Consider the following 14719-nt stretch of genomic DNA (forward strand, 5'->3'; position numbering starts at 1 on the left):
TTTCCATATATATGGTCATAAGAAAATTAACGAAAGTGAAAACTAAAAAGACTTTAACTGATAGGATTAATGAAGAAATCACAGAGTTAATAGATATACCTTGTAATATTCATGGCATCAAATGAAAATGTTATGAGATAAAAGGTAATCTAAGAAAGCTTTTTAATGCCTTTAGTAACAGTTTGAAGAAGGATATTCTTAAGAAAACAGTGTGAAGAATAAGGATTACTTTTTTAAACAAGAAGGATTAAATTCTAATTTACATTAATCCATATACCCACGACTTGATTTTATTATATGGTCATTTAAAAGTGGTTACAGTTGATTTTTAAATGAGAGACACTAAAGTTGTGTTTATCATAAAGAATAAAACCGAAAGCGATGAAGTGAAAATGAGATGCATAATATCAATAAAAAGCGTGCAGTAATTAAAAGAGTTATTTTAAATTTATTACTTAGTTATTATTGTTTAAATTTTATTATTTTATTTTCAAAGAATTTTGTCATTGAACATTTACTTCTTCTTCTTTTTTTTGTATATTTTCCTACTTAAGCTTTTACTCCAGCATATTTTATCACAACTTTTTAATTTTGATATATCATGTAATCGTATTTATAAAAAAAGAAATTATTCTGGTACACCCTAAGTCTGACATCGTTTAGGAGTAGAAGTCAAAAGCAATTTAAATATTCATACCTTCTTCCACTCTTCTGAGACACCTTTTAAGAATAAAATCGTGACAGAGCTCAAAAGTTCCAACATGAACAGAAAATATCTCAAAAACGCGGTAAGTGCAGTTTAAATATTCCTACCTCATTTTAAGGTGCCAAACGATGGCTGCAGACAAAAAACTTAGATCAGAACCAGAACAAGTGTATAAGAATTTGATAAAAATTGAAACAAAAATATAGAAATCAGTTTGATAAAGTGTATAAGAATTAAAAGAATAGTAAAATAATTATATAGTTGAAAGGATGATATAAACTAATTAAAGTGAGTAGATAATGATTCAAAGGGACGTGTGTAATTTCATGGAAGATATATTGACACGTATGACTATAGTTTGAAGACTAATAAAATTTAATTGTCAATTATATGCAATAAAATAAAAATATAAGGATAAGATTCACACGGTTGTACTAATAACTGTTTGAGAATCAAAATCTGTGTATCAACATGTGTCAAGTTGTGTATATTATATGATTATAATAGTTAGTTAAGTGTTTGACATCCAACATCGAATAAATATACTTTGAAGAAGATAAGTCCCACCCACAAAACTTTTAAATAATAATGTAATCGTTTAAGGACCTAAAATAATTTAAATTCATTTTAAGCATGCAAATCTTTGTGGAATGAAATATTTTATAAAGTCTACCAAAACGCATCATGCATGTGTCATAATCCACAAAACTTTATAAATACAATCTTATTAAACTATAATGCTTAATTGGAATTTTCTCCTTTGAAAGAAAATTAAGACATGTTTTCTCTCTTAAAATATCGTATTTTATTATTAAAAATTGGAATTTCAAATTTAACATTAATCAACGATAAAGACAACAAAAAAATAGCTTCTAACAAACAAAACATCATAGGAATCAATCAGTAAGCCTTAGGAACTTGGCAAAAAATCAATTAGGAACTTTTTTAAAGTATTTATTTTTAATTAAAAGTGGTCTTAGCCTTGGAAAGCTGGCAAAAAGCATTCAGCTTCCTAAAATAAACTAAACCAAACACGCACGAGGATGTTTAATTTGGTTCGGTTTTCATTTGTTGTTTTCGATTATGTGTTTTAATGACAATATAATTAAGAAATATTGTTGAAAGGAACTAATAATGACTATTTTGTTGTACTTTCACCAACTCTTTAGTTTTGAAGAGTTTTTATTGTCCAACTATTCAAAACATTACATACATTCAAAACATTATATATGAAATTAATCAATTTTACGCATGAAAGACGTCATTATATGTGTGCTTTTAAAAATTTAGTTCAGGAAAATGTTATAAGTCTCGTATTAACTAGAGATAAAACAATTTTATATAATATAAATGGCGGTAACATTCACCTTACAAATTGATTTTGAGATATTAAGTTAAGCTTAAAATTTACATGTTGTTTCACTCGTTATCGGACCAATTATTAATGTCTAGTGTCAAATTTGAGATATATATACCTCTATATAAAAAGAGTGTATTAGAAGTTAACTTAAACTTAAAGTACAATTCTTAATAGAAAATTTTAATTTTGAGTTGAAGATAGGATACTACAAACTAATTAGTAAAAATGTTTCATATAATTTCTTTTTCTTAACTTAAATATAAATTAATTATAATCAATAAAAAGTTTATTTCATTTTCTTAAGTTTACCTTTTAAGACTTTGAACATATGTGTCGGTATTAAGTTAAATATAAGCTCTTATATCAGATTCATTAATCAATATTACAAAGGTTGATTATGCTTTGAGATATTCGGTTTTGAATATGATGATTGGTTTAAAAGATTAGTTTGAGTATTATAGAGCTATAATAAACACATTATATGAAAATGTTAGAAAATATATAAAATATACAAATTTGAATTTTAAAAAGTAATCAGTGATGCCTTTTTTCTGTTTTTTGACTTGGTTTTAGTGTTGAATAGTCATATTTTATATGCAATTTTGATTGGAAAAAAATGAAATATTATCTTGATGTTTAAAACTTCATGTAAGAGTTATAATTAATGGCTTTGGTGGTGGTTCCATTTTATGGAATTCTATGTAATTTCTTGCTCTGTATTGGTCATCAATCTAAGTATATGAGATTTGCTAAAGGAATCTCATATACGGTACAAAGAATCATTTTCAAATGCATTTGGTCCATATTTGTTCGACGAATAGATATTCATACAATAATTTTAACTCAAAAGCAATTACATAATTTTTAATTCAAATTTGTATAGCAAACTATATTTCACTCAGCAAATTTTTATTTTTATCAGAAAAACAAATATATTAATTTAGATTGAGGTGTATTAACTCATACACAAAGTAATATATACAGAAACAAACATAAAAGACAACAATATAATCTTTCCCCGCTATATGTCTTAACGAATGTGTTTTGTTTTAAAATATGTTATATTTAAATGTATTAGTGTTAGAAATATTAGTATAGTTTAAAAAATAAATAAATAAAAATTATTAAAATAAAATTTGTCGTTTCAAATTGTTTTAATCAAAATTAATTTTTGAGGTAAATGTTACTATAAACAATTTAATTTTTTAATATATTTTATTAATTATAAGTTACTATTTTTATTTAATCAGATTAATTGCAAATTATTCTTATCTCTCTTACCTATAAATATCATGTGTGTTTCAACCTAAGATATTTATAAAAATAAAATATTTATAACATTTTTTGTGAGTTGATGTGTTTGTTGTGTCTTGTCCCCAATGCACTTAGACGTATTTATGGATAGAAGAGAAACCAAAGAATCATTTGCAATTAATATGATTAAATAAAATAGTAACTAATCAATAAAAAATGAAAAAATAAAATTGTTTATCATAAACACCATTTACCTCCAAAATTAATTTTGATTAAAACAATTTGTAACAATAAGATTTATTTTAATAATTTTTACTTATTTATTTTTTAAATTATACTAAAATTTCTAACGATCTCCATATAATTTTAAAAACAAAATAAAACAAAATATACCATTTTTTAAAACAAAATATTGTCTTTCAGCGTGAAAAATCTTTGGGGTGTGAGTCTTACACCTGATGCTTATAAACTTTCACCCGAGAAAATGCACACACTTAATTGTCTTGAGCTACATCTTCTCTAACCGGATTTTAGTAAGTAAAATATACAATATCGGTGTTCATTTTAGGTTATACTTAGTAGATTCACATTACGACATTGTGCATGTATCTTGTTTCATGAGTGTCACTTAGAAACGTGTTCATATCTCACAACGATAGTCCCACCATGTAATAAGAGGTATATGTTTATTTAATAATGATAAATCATATAGATAATAAATCATGTAGATAATAAGTATTTGTCTGAGCAACACTAGTATTTATAAAAATAATCTTTGCTTCCATGGTATATCATGAAACAACATATTGTTTGGTAGATTTACATGATATTGCACCTCCACTTTGTTAAAACAAATAGTCCAATCTTTCACAACCAAGAATGAGGGTGAATTGGTTTTATCAAGTTTTGATCAATTTAATCTTTTCGAACTAATTTTCAAAAGAATAACTTGTTAAAATAATTGTAACAATATGATTGGATGCTTAAGTTGTTGGATTTTTTATACCGTGACAAAAATAAGAAGAGAAAAGATAGAACTGACAAGAGGTTTACCTTGGTTTGATTCCTTGGAATCTACATTCAGTCTCCTCTAACAAATCACATTTAGAGAGTCTTTTTCACTATGCCACAAAGATTTGCGAAATTTACAAAAAATATTTAGAAAATCTTAACTCTAAGACAAGAAAAATACTCAAGCAAGACTATACACACTTGCATCAAACACAATTACTTTCACATTGAATTTCAGCAAATAGTAGAATACAAATTCAAAAATCATCGAAGGCCTTCGAATGCTATTTCCACATTTATAAATTAGAATATGAATAATTTTTTTGTACTATATTTTATATAATGGATACTCTCAAATTTTTATACACATAAAAAGAGTTTGACATTTCTAAAATGTTTTTTGAAAAATCGTAAGGTCTTTCATTTTAAGTTGTGTTGTGCATAATGGAAAGAAGATAATTTCAAATTACAAGAGCTTAGCAAATTACAGATAATTTCAACAAACAAGCAAACAGAGAAGGGTGAAAATGTGAATAAGATAATTTGGTAATGTAATAAAATTACAGAGAATACTTTGGCAGTGTATACAACGTCCACAACATGAACAAGCACCCATTCATGGGCTCATTCAACCTTCAAACTTTATGTAAAACAAGACAAGTTAAAGTGTGCCCATTTGTAATGAAAGTGATAGGTCTTCATCAGACGTAGATGGGCTTTTATGATTGTTGTGATCAACCTTTTATTTCAATTTTCTTTTTACATTTCACGGTAGTACCTCTTTTGCATGCTCAGACTATACGTAGAAGTTCGAAAAAGTAATGTAAGTTATATACGTAGAAGGGGAACAAATAAGATACAATGTACATTTTTTTTTTCATTTCTTTTTACTGTCTCAATGATACTTGTTTAAATCATCTGTATTTTCATAAAACAAACTTTTTTATTACAAAATTTAGCCCATTAAAATTGTAAATTAAATACGGCGTTTTGAACCGCAGGTCTTTTATTTTTCAATCCACGACTGGTCCTGTTTCCATACAACGTTGATCGGACAGTATTGATGGTGTAGTGGTCACAAAAGTGACAGCACCCTGATTGCAAGGTGGGGGCTGAAAAAGATATATCGTTATTTTAAGAAAAGACAATTTTTAAAATTTTGAAAACAGACACACAACTTTTTACTCAATTCCTTGTACTCATCCAAACTCCATCTATGAGTAAAGAAATAGTGGGCAGTGCAGCTAAACAAAAAAATACAGAGAAGACTGTGTACAGTTAACTCATTTATCCGTGCTTATTAAGAAAAACTTCATGGAGAAAAAAAAAACACATTTTTGCATTAATTTAATTCAATTTTAGCAAGATTAGAAAATGGAACAACGAGGAGAGGAGAAAAAAGAAGGTAGAGACAGTAAGAAATAGAAACAACCCCATGCTTTATATTCACAAAATTGAGCATCTTCGGTGGAAAGGGAACTACCTTCTGCAAGAGTTTATAGGAAGCCAAGAACACGAGCTTATTACAAGGCTATCGTCTAGGAATTACAGAGAAAATTGAAACCCTCTAAACTAAAACATTGTCACCCACTTACAAAGTACAAACAAAGATTTGAAGGGAAGAAAACCAAAAAAATAAAATAAAAACTTGGAAAAAAAATGGTATTTACAACTTTAAGTGTCAACATATGTTGCAGTATCCAAAGGTATAACAGTATCTGGAAAATCTGTTCTTGGGCCAGCAAGGGAGTAATATGCAAGAATATGAGCAGGATGCTCAACAACAATAGGTTCTTCCTGTTGATTGCTCACAACCACGCGTCTAGAAGGAATCAACTCAATGTTCCAATAAGGTCGAGCCATTGCCAAAAGATCACGCCCAGAAGGAGATGCTCCATACCCTTGAACCCATAGGTATCTCAGAGAAGTTAGTCGAGTTGCAGCCACAGCTAGTGCATACTCACTAAAAAAGGAGCATCCTCTCATTTCAAGCTTCTGAAGACTGGGGCAGCCCTTAGAGAATTCCAGAAGCCCTTCATCAGTCTCTCCCACATACCCTAGAAGCATCCATCTCACGTTTGGGCTGTATTGTCCTATGTAACCCAGTCCCACATCGGTCAAGCCCCCAGGTCTCAGATACAGAGCAAATCTTCTGAGCTTATCACAACCCCTCAGTAAAGCCCTCACTCCGTTGTCAAGTGGCAAATCAGTTATTTTCTCTTCACGGTCAAGCAAGACAAGGCGAAAATCACAAAGCTTTTTCAGGTGAGTACCAATGTGTTCTAGAGACGCATTTGAAATGTCGGATACATAAACGGCCAGATATTCAAGATCTGGACAGCCATGTGACAAAGCAATTAGTCCTCTTTGTGAAACAACACCTTCTTCATCCTCCATTCCTTGATCATCATCACCTCTTTCAATCCGAAGCCTTTTAAGCTTCCTACAACAGCGAGCAAGCACTTCTAATCCTCTGTCTCCAATCACGTTCCTTGACTGCCCATAAGGAACAGTTATTAATTGATTATCAATATTTCAAACGTTGATTAATTCAATATAAACTATTGTCTCTAAGTAATACCCACTTCCATTCTATTGATTTTATTAATTTTACAATTTCATGTGCACTTTAAACTATAGTCTATATATCTATTTCATTGATTTTATTATTTTTACAATGTCATGTGTGCTTTAATCTGTGTAAAACGTTTGGGCTTGTGGAGTATGGCTAAATGTGGAAGGCTAGATCAAAAAGAAATTAAGACAAGCAAAACAATGATAGCAAATATAATGACAGAATGTTGGAAACTTACCTCAAGTACTTCCAAGTTGGGGCACCTTTGGATTAACGTACAATGGTCCTCTGTATCCAGCATTGCATACAAAAGATCCAATTTTTTCAGTAAGGCTGTATAAGGGAACACCATGGGCATTTCATTCTTTGTAATATATGTCAAACCCAAACGACTTAATTTTGCTGGCAATGATATAGCAGCGTACTTCTCTGATTCTTCGTTGTAGGAACCTCCACAAAATTCTTCTAGAGAAGATGCATATCGAAAGAAGTTCACCAAATCTAATATTTCACAATCAGTAATTTTCACTGAGTTTAAGTTGGGGCAATTTCTGGCTATAAGTTCAAGGTCCTGGATTCTGACATTGGCAATATCAGTCAAGTAAAAGTTTAGGGTCTCTAGAACTGTATTATTCAAAGCAAGCTGATGGAGCCAGTCACCATCATTCTCAACAAGTGAGCTTTCCTCTAAAAACAAGATTCTCAAATTCCTGCCAAAAGGAAATTTCACTGTCAGGGCCACACAAATTTATAATAACAGGCATACGTTCCATACTTGGAAAATCAATGTCTAGCCACAAGTGACCCTTTCTCCTAAAACAAACACCTTTAGTTTGAATGAGTAAGAAGTTGGATAAAATCGAAGTCAAAAATGAACAACTGAAGATTTTTAAATCCTCCGATAACATTTCTTTCTTATATTACTTTAAATGAAAAAGGTATTAGCATTTGTTTTGTGTTGAATGGTTGTTAGTCATTACTCTAAAAGAAATACTTAAAGAATTAAAAAGTGAATTATTTTATTAAAAAATCTAAAAATCTATGTAATTAATACATTAGTTCCCAATAAAAATTCTATTCAATAATTCTTTAACTATTACTCTCGAGATTTATGATTATCAGAACTACATTTTTTATATGCTGAATGCATTTTATTTATTTAATACTTTCTAGAAATTTTATAGAGATAAAAAGCGTGAAAAAATTTATACTGGTAATGAAAATATTCATTATATTAGAACTAGTGAAATCATCGATTTCCTTTCTTTCTCAACAAAACATTTCTATTTTTTATATTCTTTACATCTAAGAGAATCTTATTCTAGATATGAAATAAGTATTGAGAAGAGAATATTGTAACTTATAGTGTAATTAATGAGTGCAAAAGAGTATAAACTTGGAATTGAACGCATGTTGGAATATGAGGCAATTTCCTGGTAGTAAAATCAGAATAAACAAGTTACAAAAACAATTATATCAAATTACAATAAAAAAAATTAACAACCGAGATAATTTAATTAATGACTGCAAAAGAATATACTCAACACAACATGGAAAATAAGGCAAGTTCTTGGTAGTAAAATCAGAATAAACAAGTTAAAAGCATAATTGTAGTATTATAATTAGATGTGAAAAACACTTTTCATTTGATAAGGATTAGAAGTTGAATTATATGTCATCAACCTTATGCGTGTTATGTCCAGACTAAAAGAAAGGAAGAATACAAGTTTAAATCTATTTCACAATATTATAGTTAAGGATTCAAAGCACTTCGGCAATTATCTTCTTCAAAGTTTATAAGGTATCGATGCCTAGTTTTAATCAAAGGTTAAAGGAATTCTATATTCTTCTTGTTATTGTTTCTTTTTTTTTTTTAAAAAAAAGGGAATTTCATCTTCTTTACACTAACTCATCAATTATCAATTAATAAGGTAATATGAACTTGTTGGAAACTCCAGCAGCATTAAATGGGCCAATTCATTTCAAGTTCATAAAAGACGGAGTAACTCTCACATCTCCTCACCAATAACAAATAATACAGTAAGATGGCACATAGCATCTTATGGAAAAAGGATAGGAAAAACAAATCTTCTTCCCAAACAATATATGAACTGCAGAATAATTTTCAGGGTTTGAAAACCAATTGAAGACACCACGCGAGCCATTACAAAATGCCATTACAAAGCATTAAGAATTTATAAAACCAAAACAGAAATATTATCTCAATTATTAAAACACCTGACTGCGTTACCAATTAAAACATTGTCCATTTTGATGCACAAATGAATTATGTTATCATTCTTGTTTTTTGTTCATAAGCTGAATATAGGGTTTCTTCAAATATGCTAAATCGAATTGATAAACTTCTTAATTTCTATTTACAGTCTGAAATACAGACAACAAACTAGAATTGAATCAACCAATTAAAAATCATCACTAATATGACTGTTACATATATAAAAAAATCCATAAATTTACTATATGTAGAAATTTATGTTTGAATGACATAAGTTGTAAATAGGTTGGTATGATTTTAATCAACAACCATTCTATATATAGAAACTTCTGATAGAATTACACTTTCAAGTAGTAGTCCCAAAAAACATCAAATTACCGATATGCATTCATTTTTATAGTTTCTGTGAATTCACCAAACTTGGTAAATAGAGTAAACAGAGCTAAAGGTTATAAGTGGTAGTGTCTAGTAAAAGTATTTACTAAAGTTCAAATAATTATTTTTCTTTTATGAACTGCACCATCCATAATCAGCCAACATTAAATAAAAACACAAACTCTCAAGCGTGAAACTGCTCCATGAATCACAAGCATGAACAATCCTGATTTTCGGAAGCAGTCTACTCGTAACAATAACACAACACGAGGTAATGAAAACAATAAAAAGAACCAGAAACAAAGAGAATGATTTGCCCAATATTTAGGTGACAAGCAGCAAAAACACAGTAAAGAAGAAAAGAAAAATCACCTGCAAAAGCGACCAATATAATAAAGCCCATCCGTGGAGAATCCAGAGCACTTATCGAGCTTGAGCGCCTGAAGCACGTGACCACGCGAGCAAGCAAGAACCTCAAGATCGGAATCCGTCACAATCATGCGGCGAAAGTGAAGTGACTTCAAGCAATCGAAGTAGTGAGAGATCTCTTTAACCCACGGTGTAACGAAACCTCCCCAATCCTCTGGTATGAGGTTGAACATAGCTGCCCGGGGCTTCCCCTTCAGCTTCAGCGACTCTAGGTGCGGGAACCGCCTCCGGAGGCGGTCAGGCGTGGTTGTGTAGCAGAGCGCAATCGTCACGTGCTTCCGTGTGAGAGAGTCCAGCTCGTACCACCGGTGACACACCTGCGACACCGCATCCCGGTCCTTGGGGTCATGGATGTACGGCATCACACAGTCGAGCACCACATCGGATAACTTGGTAGCAGTCGCCATCCGCCGGGCATCCCGATCCTCCATGACGGCCGCAGTCTCCGGTTCAGTAGATCTCAAATTGTTGGATCGGTCCCGTTCAGGTTGAAAAAGAAGTTCCCAGGGATTATGCTACACGTGCGGAAAGCGGCGCCGCCAAAGAGGTGTGGGAAAGGAAGAATAACAGAAGAGGAAGATTCGAGAGTGCGATGAACGATGAAGATAAGAGGATTCAGGAATTTTGCACTGAGAACGAGCCAATCGCATCGGAACCGTACCGCTGAACCAGCCAATCGGAGGGGATGAAAGAAAGAGGGTAAGGGGAAGACATAGCAGAAGGGTGAGTGAAGGGACGGTAGAGATTTCGTGGATGTGGAAGTATCGGACGGTGACAGTTGGAACAGTTTGTTAGAAGGGATTGGATCGGACCCTATTATATGAGAAAAAAAAAAAGAAAAAAGTAGGGGTCAGAAATTTAGTACCAGTTGTTTTTATTATTATTGTTATGTAACTAAAGTGGAGGAAGCAGAGGTGAGGATGATGGGTGAGAGACCAAGGTAGAAGCTAGAAACCCAGCAAAACGACAAAACTTACCCTCTCACTTCCCAACAATGTAAAATCAAGTTCTTCAGGGACTCGTGAAATAATATTGTTACACTTTGTTTTTGCTTCAAAATTATATAAATATTTTTTCTTACAACTATGTTTTTTTTAATTTTTATTTTAGATTTTGTGTCATGGATAGAAGTGCTTGTAGGGGATATTATAAAAAAAAAAGGTTGTAGCGGCTATGTGGTCTGATGAATGATGCTGCGCTCAAAACTAACTGAATTTGAACAAAATGATTACATTTAGTGGGTATGTCATGAAAAGATGAGTTTAGATTCCAGAAAATGTTTAGTTAGTCAAAAAATCGTTTTCGTTACAAATTTAAATATGTTAAAAAATCACTTCCAATGACATTTACTTGTGTCATAGGAGTTTTGATTGGTGCTTCATGTGCCAAATAGTAATTATACCTAACAAATATTTTTATGACTAATCTATAAATTTACTTTTCTAAGGAAAACGGTGGTGCAAGTTCTGAATTGTATTTTAAATAGCATCTTGTTTTTAGGTTTCTTTTTCCGAAATATAAAGAAAAAACATCATGATTTGGGAAATTATGATGTGGGTTTTACGGACAATTTGCATGAGTGTTATGTTATTGTGATGGGAAAAAGGGCCTCGGGAATAGGAACAAAATGAAAAAAAAAAGTGGATGTTATAAAGAAAAGATATCATTTTATAAAATTTAAGAAAAAAAATTGTACCATATTCTTGTCCGTTATTAGAAAACCAGTATCATATGAAGGAACAATTCTTAGAAATTTGTCATGTACAACATATCCGAGCAAACATCTATTCCCTACTACATTTGCAACTGTTGGAAGCAGCATCTCTACCTACTCCTCTTGTATCATAATTCCAAAGTTCAAACTTCAAATATGGATGAAAAACCATTTCAGAATGTACAGGCATAAAAAAAAGAAAGAAAATATAACTTTTCTTACTCTACTTTTATAATATACTACTACTAATTTAAAGTATATTAAAAAGATATTTAAAATATCAATATAATATATTTTAATGTTCAACTGTTAGGTTATATATATATATATATATATATATATATATATATATATATATATATATATATATTTTTAATATATGATGATAATCATCGAGAGATTGTGGTTTCATATAGTTATATGACATTAGTTTTACATATATAAGACCTTTGATACCACTTTAACGCCAAAACCTTAAGAGACAATGTTGTTATGGATATTTATTCTTATATAGTGTTTAACTTTGTCTTTTCTATCCAATATAAAACTTTTTATTCATACTTAGACTATTCTCAATACCAACAAAGAGGCAACACTATAATAATCAATAAAAAATCTGTACTCGTTACCTAAAGTTAAAATTACGATAAATTATTGTTAAATTGTTCCAAATTAATAAAAAAGAAACTAATTTTGTGTGATTCCTTTAAAAAGATAAATCTAAATTAAAAATTAAACAAACATTGCAAATATAGCCTTCTAAACCTTAACGACATTGCAGAACGTTTAATTATAATATATTGTAAAACGTTATTTGTCAACTCAATAAGAAAATATTATTTTTTATATAATAATTTATTTTTATTATATAATAGTATAGATGAGCTTAAAAATTCCGTCTAAATATATATCTTAAATACATGTCAAAATATTTCGAAGTATTTATCTTGCGTTAACACTGAGTCGTTTGAGGTTTGAAATGACAATATTAAAATTTGTTTCAGTTGTGATTTGTTTCTTTTTGTATTTTATTAAGGTTATACAAAGATCTAAACAATTAGTTGGGCTATTGATTAATAGATACTAATAAACAAGTCAACAGTGAGTAAAAGTCAACAATAACTACTTATCTAATAAGATGCAACTTTGTTTTTCTTTTTTATTTTTAGAAATTAATTTCTAAAATTTATGTAAAACTATATTAATTAAGCCTTACATTAAATAATTAATTTCCTTAAGACATGTTTAGTGACAGCTGAATGATAGGTCCATTATTATGCAGGTGAAACCTTTTGTTTCAATTCATAACTGTCCAACTCTAGCTAGCTTTTTCAGTATTGAATGAAAATTAAATATTGCATATCTTTTTGACATAACTCATTGATCTTACTAATATCAAATATGTTAAATATGTTTTTTATCTCTTAAGTTTTATCTCTTAAAGTTTTAGTAAATTTTTAAATTAGTTTATTTTTAAAATTTTATATTAATTTAATCATTCACCTTTAAAAATACATAGATCTAGTCCTTCTTATCAAATTTTGTTAAATTTATTTGACATTTTAAACGCATTTTATGATAATATTTGAGTTAACATTAAAGTAAAATTGTGTTAAACGGTGTAAATAATTCAAATATTATAATGAAATGCATTTGAAACGTCATATAAACTTAATAACATTTGGTTACAAAGACTAAATTTACATATTTTTAAAGATAGAAAATTAAATTGGTGGAAAGTTTTGAAAAAAGATTATTTTTAAATTTGACTAAAATTTGAGAGACAAAAACATATTTAACCCTTGAATTTATAACTATTATAAGAATATATGAATTTTCTTCTTTCAAAAAATCAAAACTTTTTATTGGTATAATAAACTTTAGAATCCTCATCAAATTGATTTGAATAAGATCTAGCTTCAAGATCAAGCAATAGGTTTTATTGAGAAAGAAAAGTTATGAGAGTCAAAAAAAAAATTGTTAATTGATGCAAATAGTGTGTTATGTTATGCCACTTTCATCATGATAAAACCCTAGATATAATATAATGATATTCCTTATTCTTTTAAAATATGAGGAGCCCAATAGAATTTCAGAAAAGTATGGAAAAAGCAGATCCTGGAAGACAATAAAAATAAATGCATATATTTATGAATTCAGATTTGACACAATAAAATGGCATTGATTCCCATCCTGAATTAACGGAAAATTCTGGATCAAGTTATTTCTTCACATGCATCAATTTCAACCACTGGTGCGTACTTTTATTTCAATAAAATATCAACAAAAATTAGAATAAAAAATGGACGGTAACTATTAACTGCACACATTTTTTAAGACAAAATATATGATGCTATTTCAATTTTGGAAAATTCTATTAAAAGGGAATCTATGTTAAAAAAATGATATTATTGAAAAAATTAAAAGAGAAATTAGGAGAGAACTAATACTACTAAAAATTTTCATATTATATTAAAAAAATTGTAAGAAAAGACTTTTTCTCTATTATTTTTTTAAGAATTTTATTTAGAAAGTAATTTTTTTGTTAGTAATTATTTTTTATAAAATTATAAAATTTACAAGTATTTTTTACAAAATTTATTGCGAAAAGTGTTTTATACAAAATATTTTATAAAAAAAAATGGTAGCAATTTCTTGCAATATTTTTTTTTACAGTAAATATTTTTTTAAAAAAAAAATTAAATAAAATTACAGGAAATATGAATTTTATTACTAGCGTAAATTATTTTGAGTAAGTATATCAAGTTTGGGAGTATTACAGTATTTTTACGTAATATTATATACATTTATTAAAATTAATAATATTCTATATTTTAAAATTTTCATTATATTTAAATATCCGCACATTGTTGAATATAATAAATTTTTATACATTAACCCCAACATTATATTATATATGACCCTATCTTAAATTAAAGAAGAAAATTGTAGATATTGAAATCTCATCTCATCAAGATAAAGTTTAGAAAAAATTATATATATTAATATTATCTAGAAACGAAAGTTTTAAAACTATTTTTTATCACTATATTGGTTAA

At 29.0% G+C, this 14719-nt stretch overlaps 1 protein-coding gene across 1 annotated transcript; it reads right to left on the bottom strand.

Moving 5' to 3' along the window:
- Window positions 1-5753: 5753 nt before the first annotated feature.
- Window positions 5754-10808, bottom strand: LOC114194330 (coronatine-insensitive protein 1-like). The gene is made up of 3 exons (XM_028084483.2): window positions 9890-10808; window positions 7145-7616; window positions 5754-6827 (listed from the first exon to the last, which is right to left on the bottom strand). Exons 1-3 carry the CDS (start codon window positions 10375-10377, stop codon window positions 6006-6008), a joined length of 1782 nt encoding a protein of 593 aa, XP_027940284.1. The 5' UTR covers window positions 10378-10808; the 3' UTR covers window positions 5754-6005.
- Window positions 10809-14719: the final 3911 nt, after the last annotated feature.

This window comes from Vigna unguiculata, chromosome 8, assembly GCF_037176805.1.
Source record: "Vigna unguiculata cultivar grain cowpea cultivar isolate G323 ecotype 2 chromosome 8, ASM3717680v1, whole genome shotgun sequence".
NCBI lineage: Eukaryota > Viridiplantae > Streptophyta > Magnoliopsida > Fabales > Fabaceae > Vigna > Vigna unguiculata.

Coding starts and splice junctions, on each gene's coding strand:
- LOC114194330 (XM_028084483.2), bottom strand. CDS start 10,377: ATGGAGGATCGGGATGCCCGGCGGATGGCGACTGCTACCAAGTTATCC. Junction 7,617..9,889: donor TATATTGGTCGCTTTTGCAG/GTGATTTTTCTT, acceptor TCCTTTTGGCAG/GAATTTGAGAATCTTGTTTT. Junction 6,828..7,144: donor CCAACTTGGAAGTACTTGAG/GTAAGTTTCCAA, acceptor CCTTATGGGCAG/TCAAGGAACGTGATTGGAGA.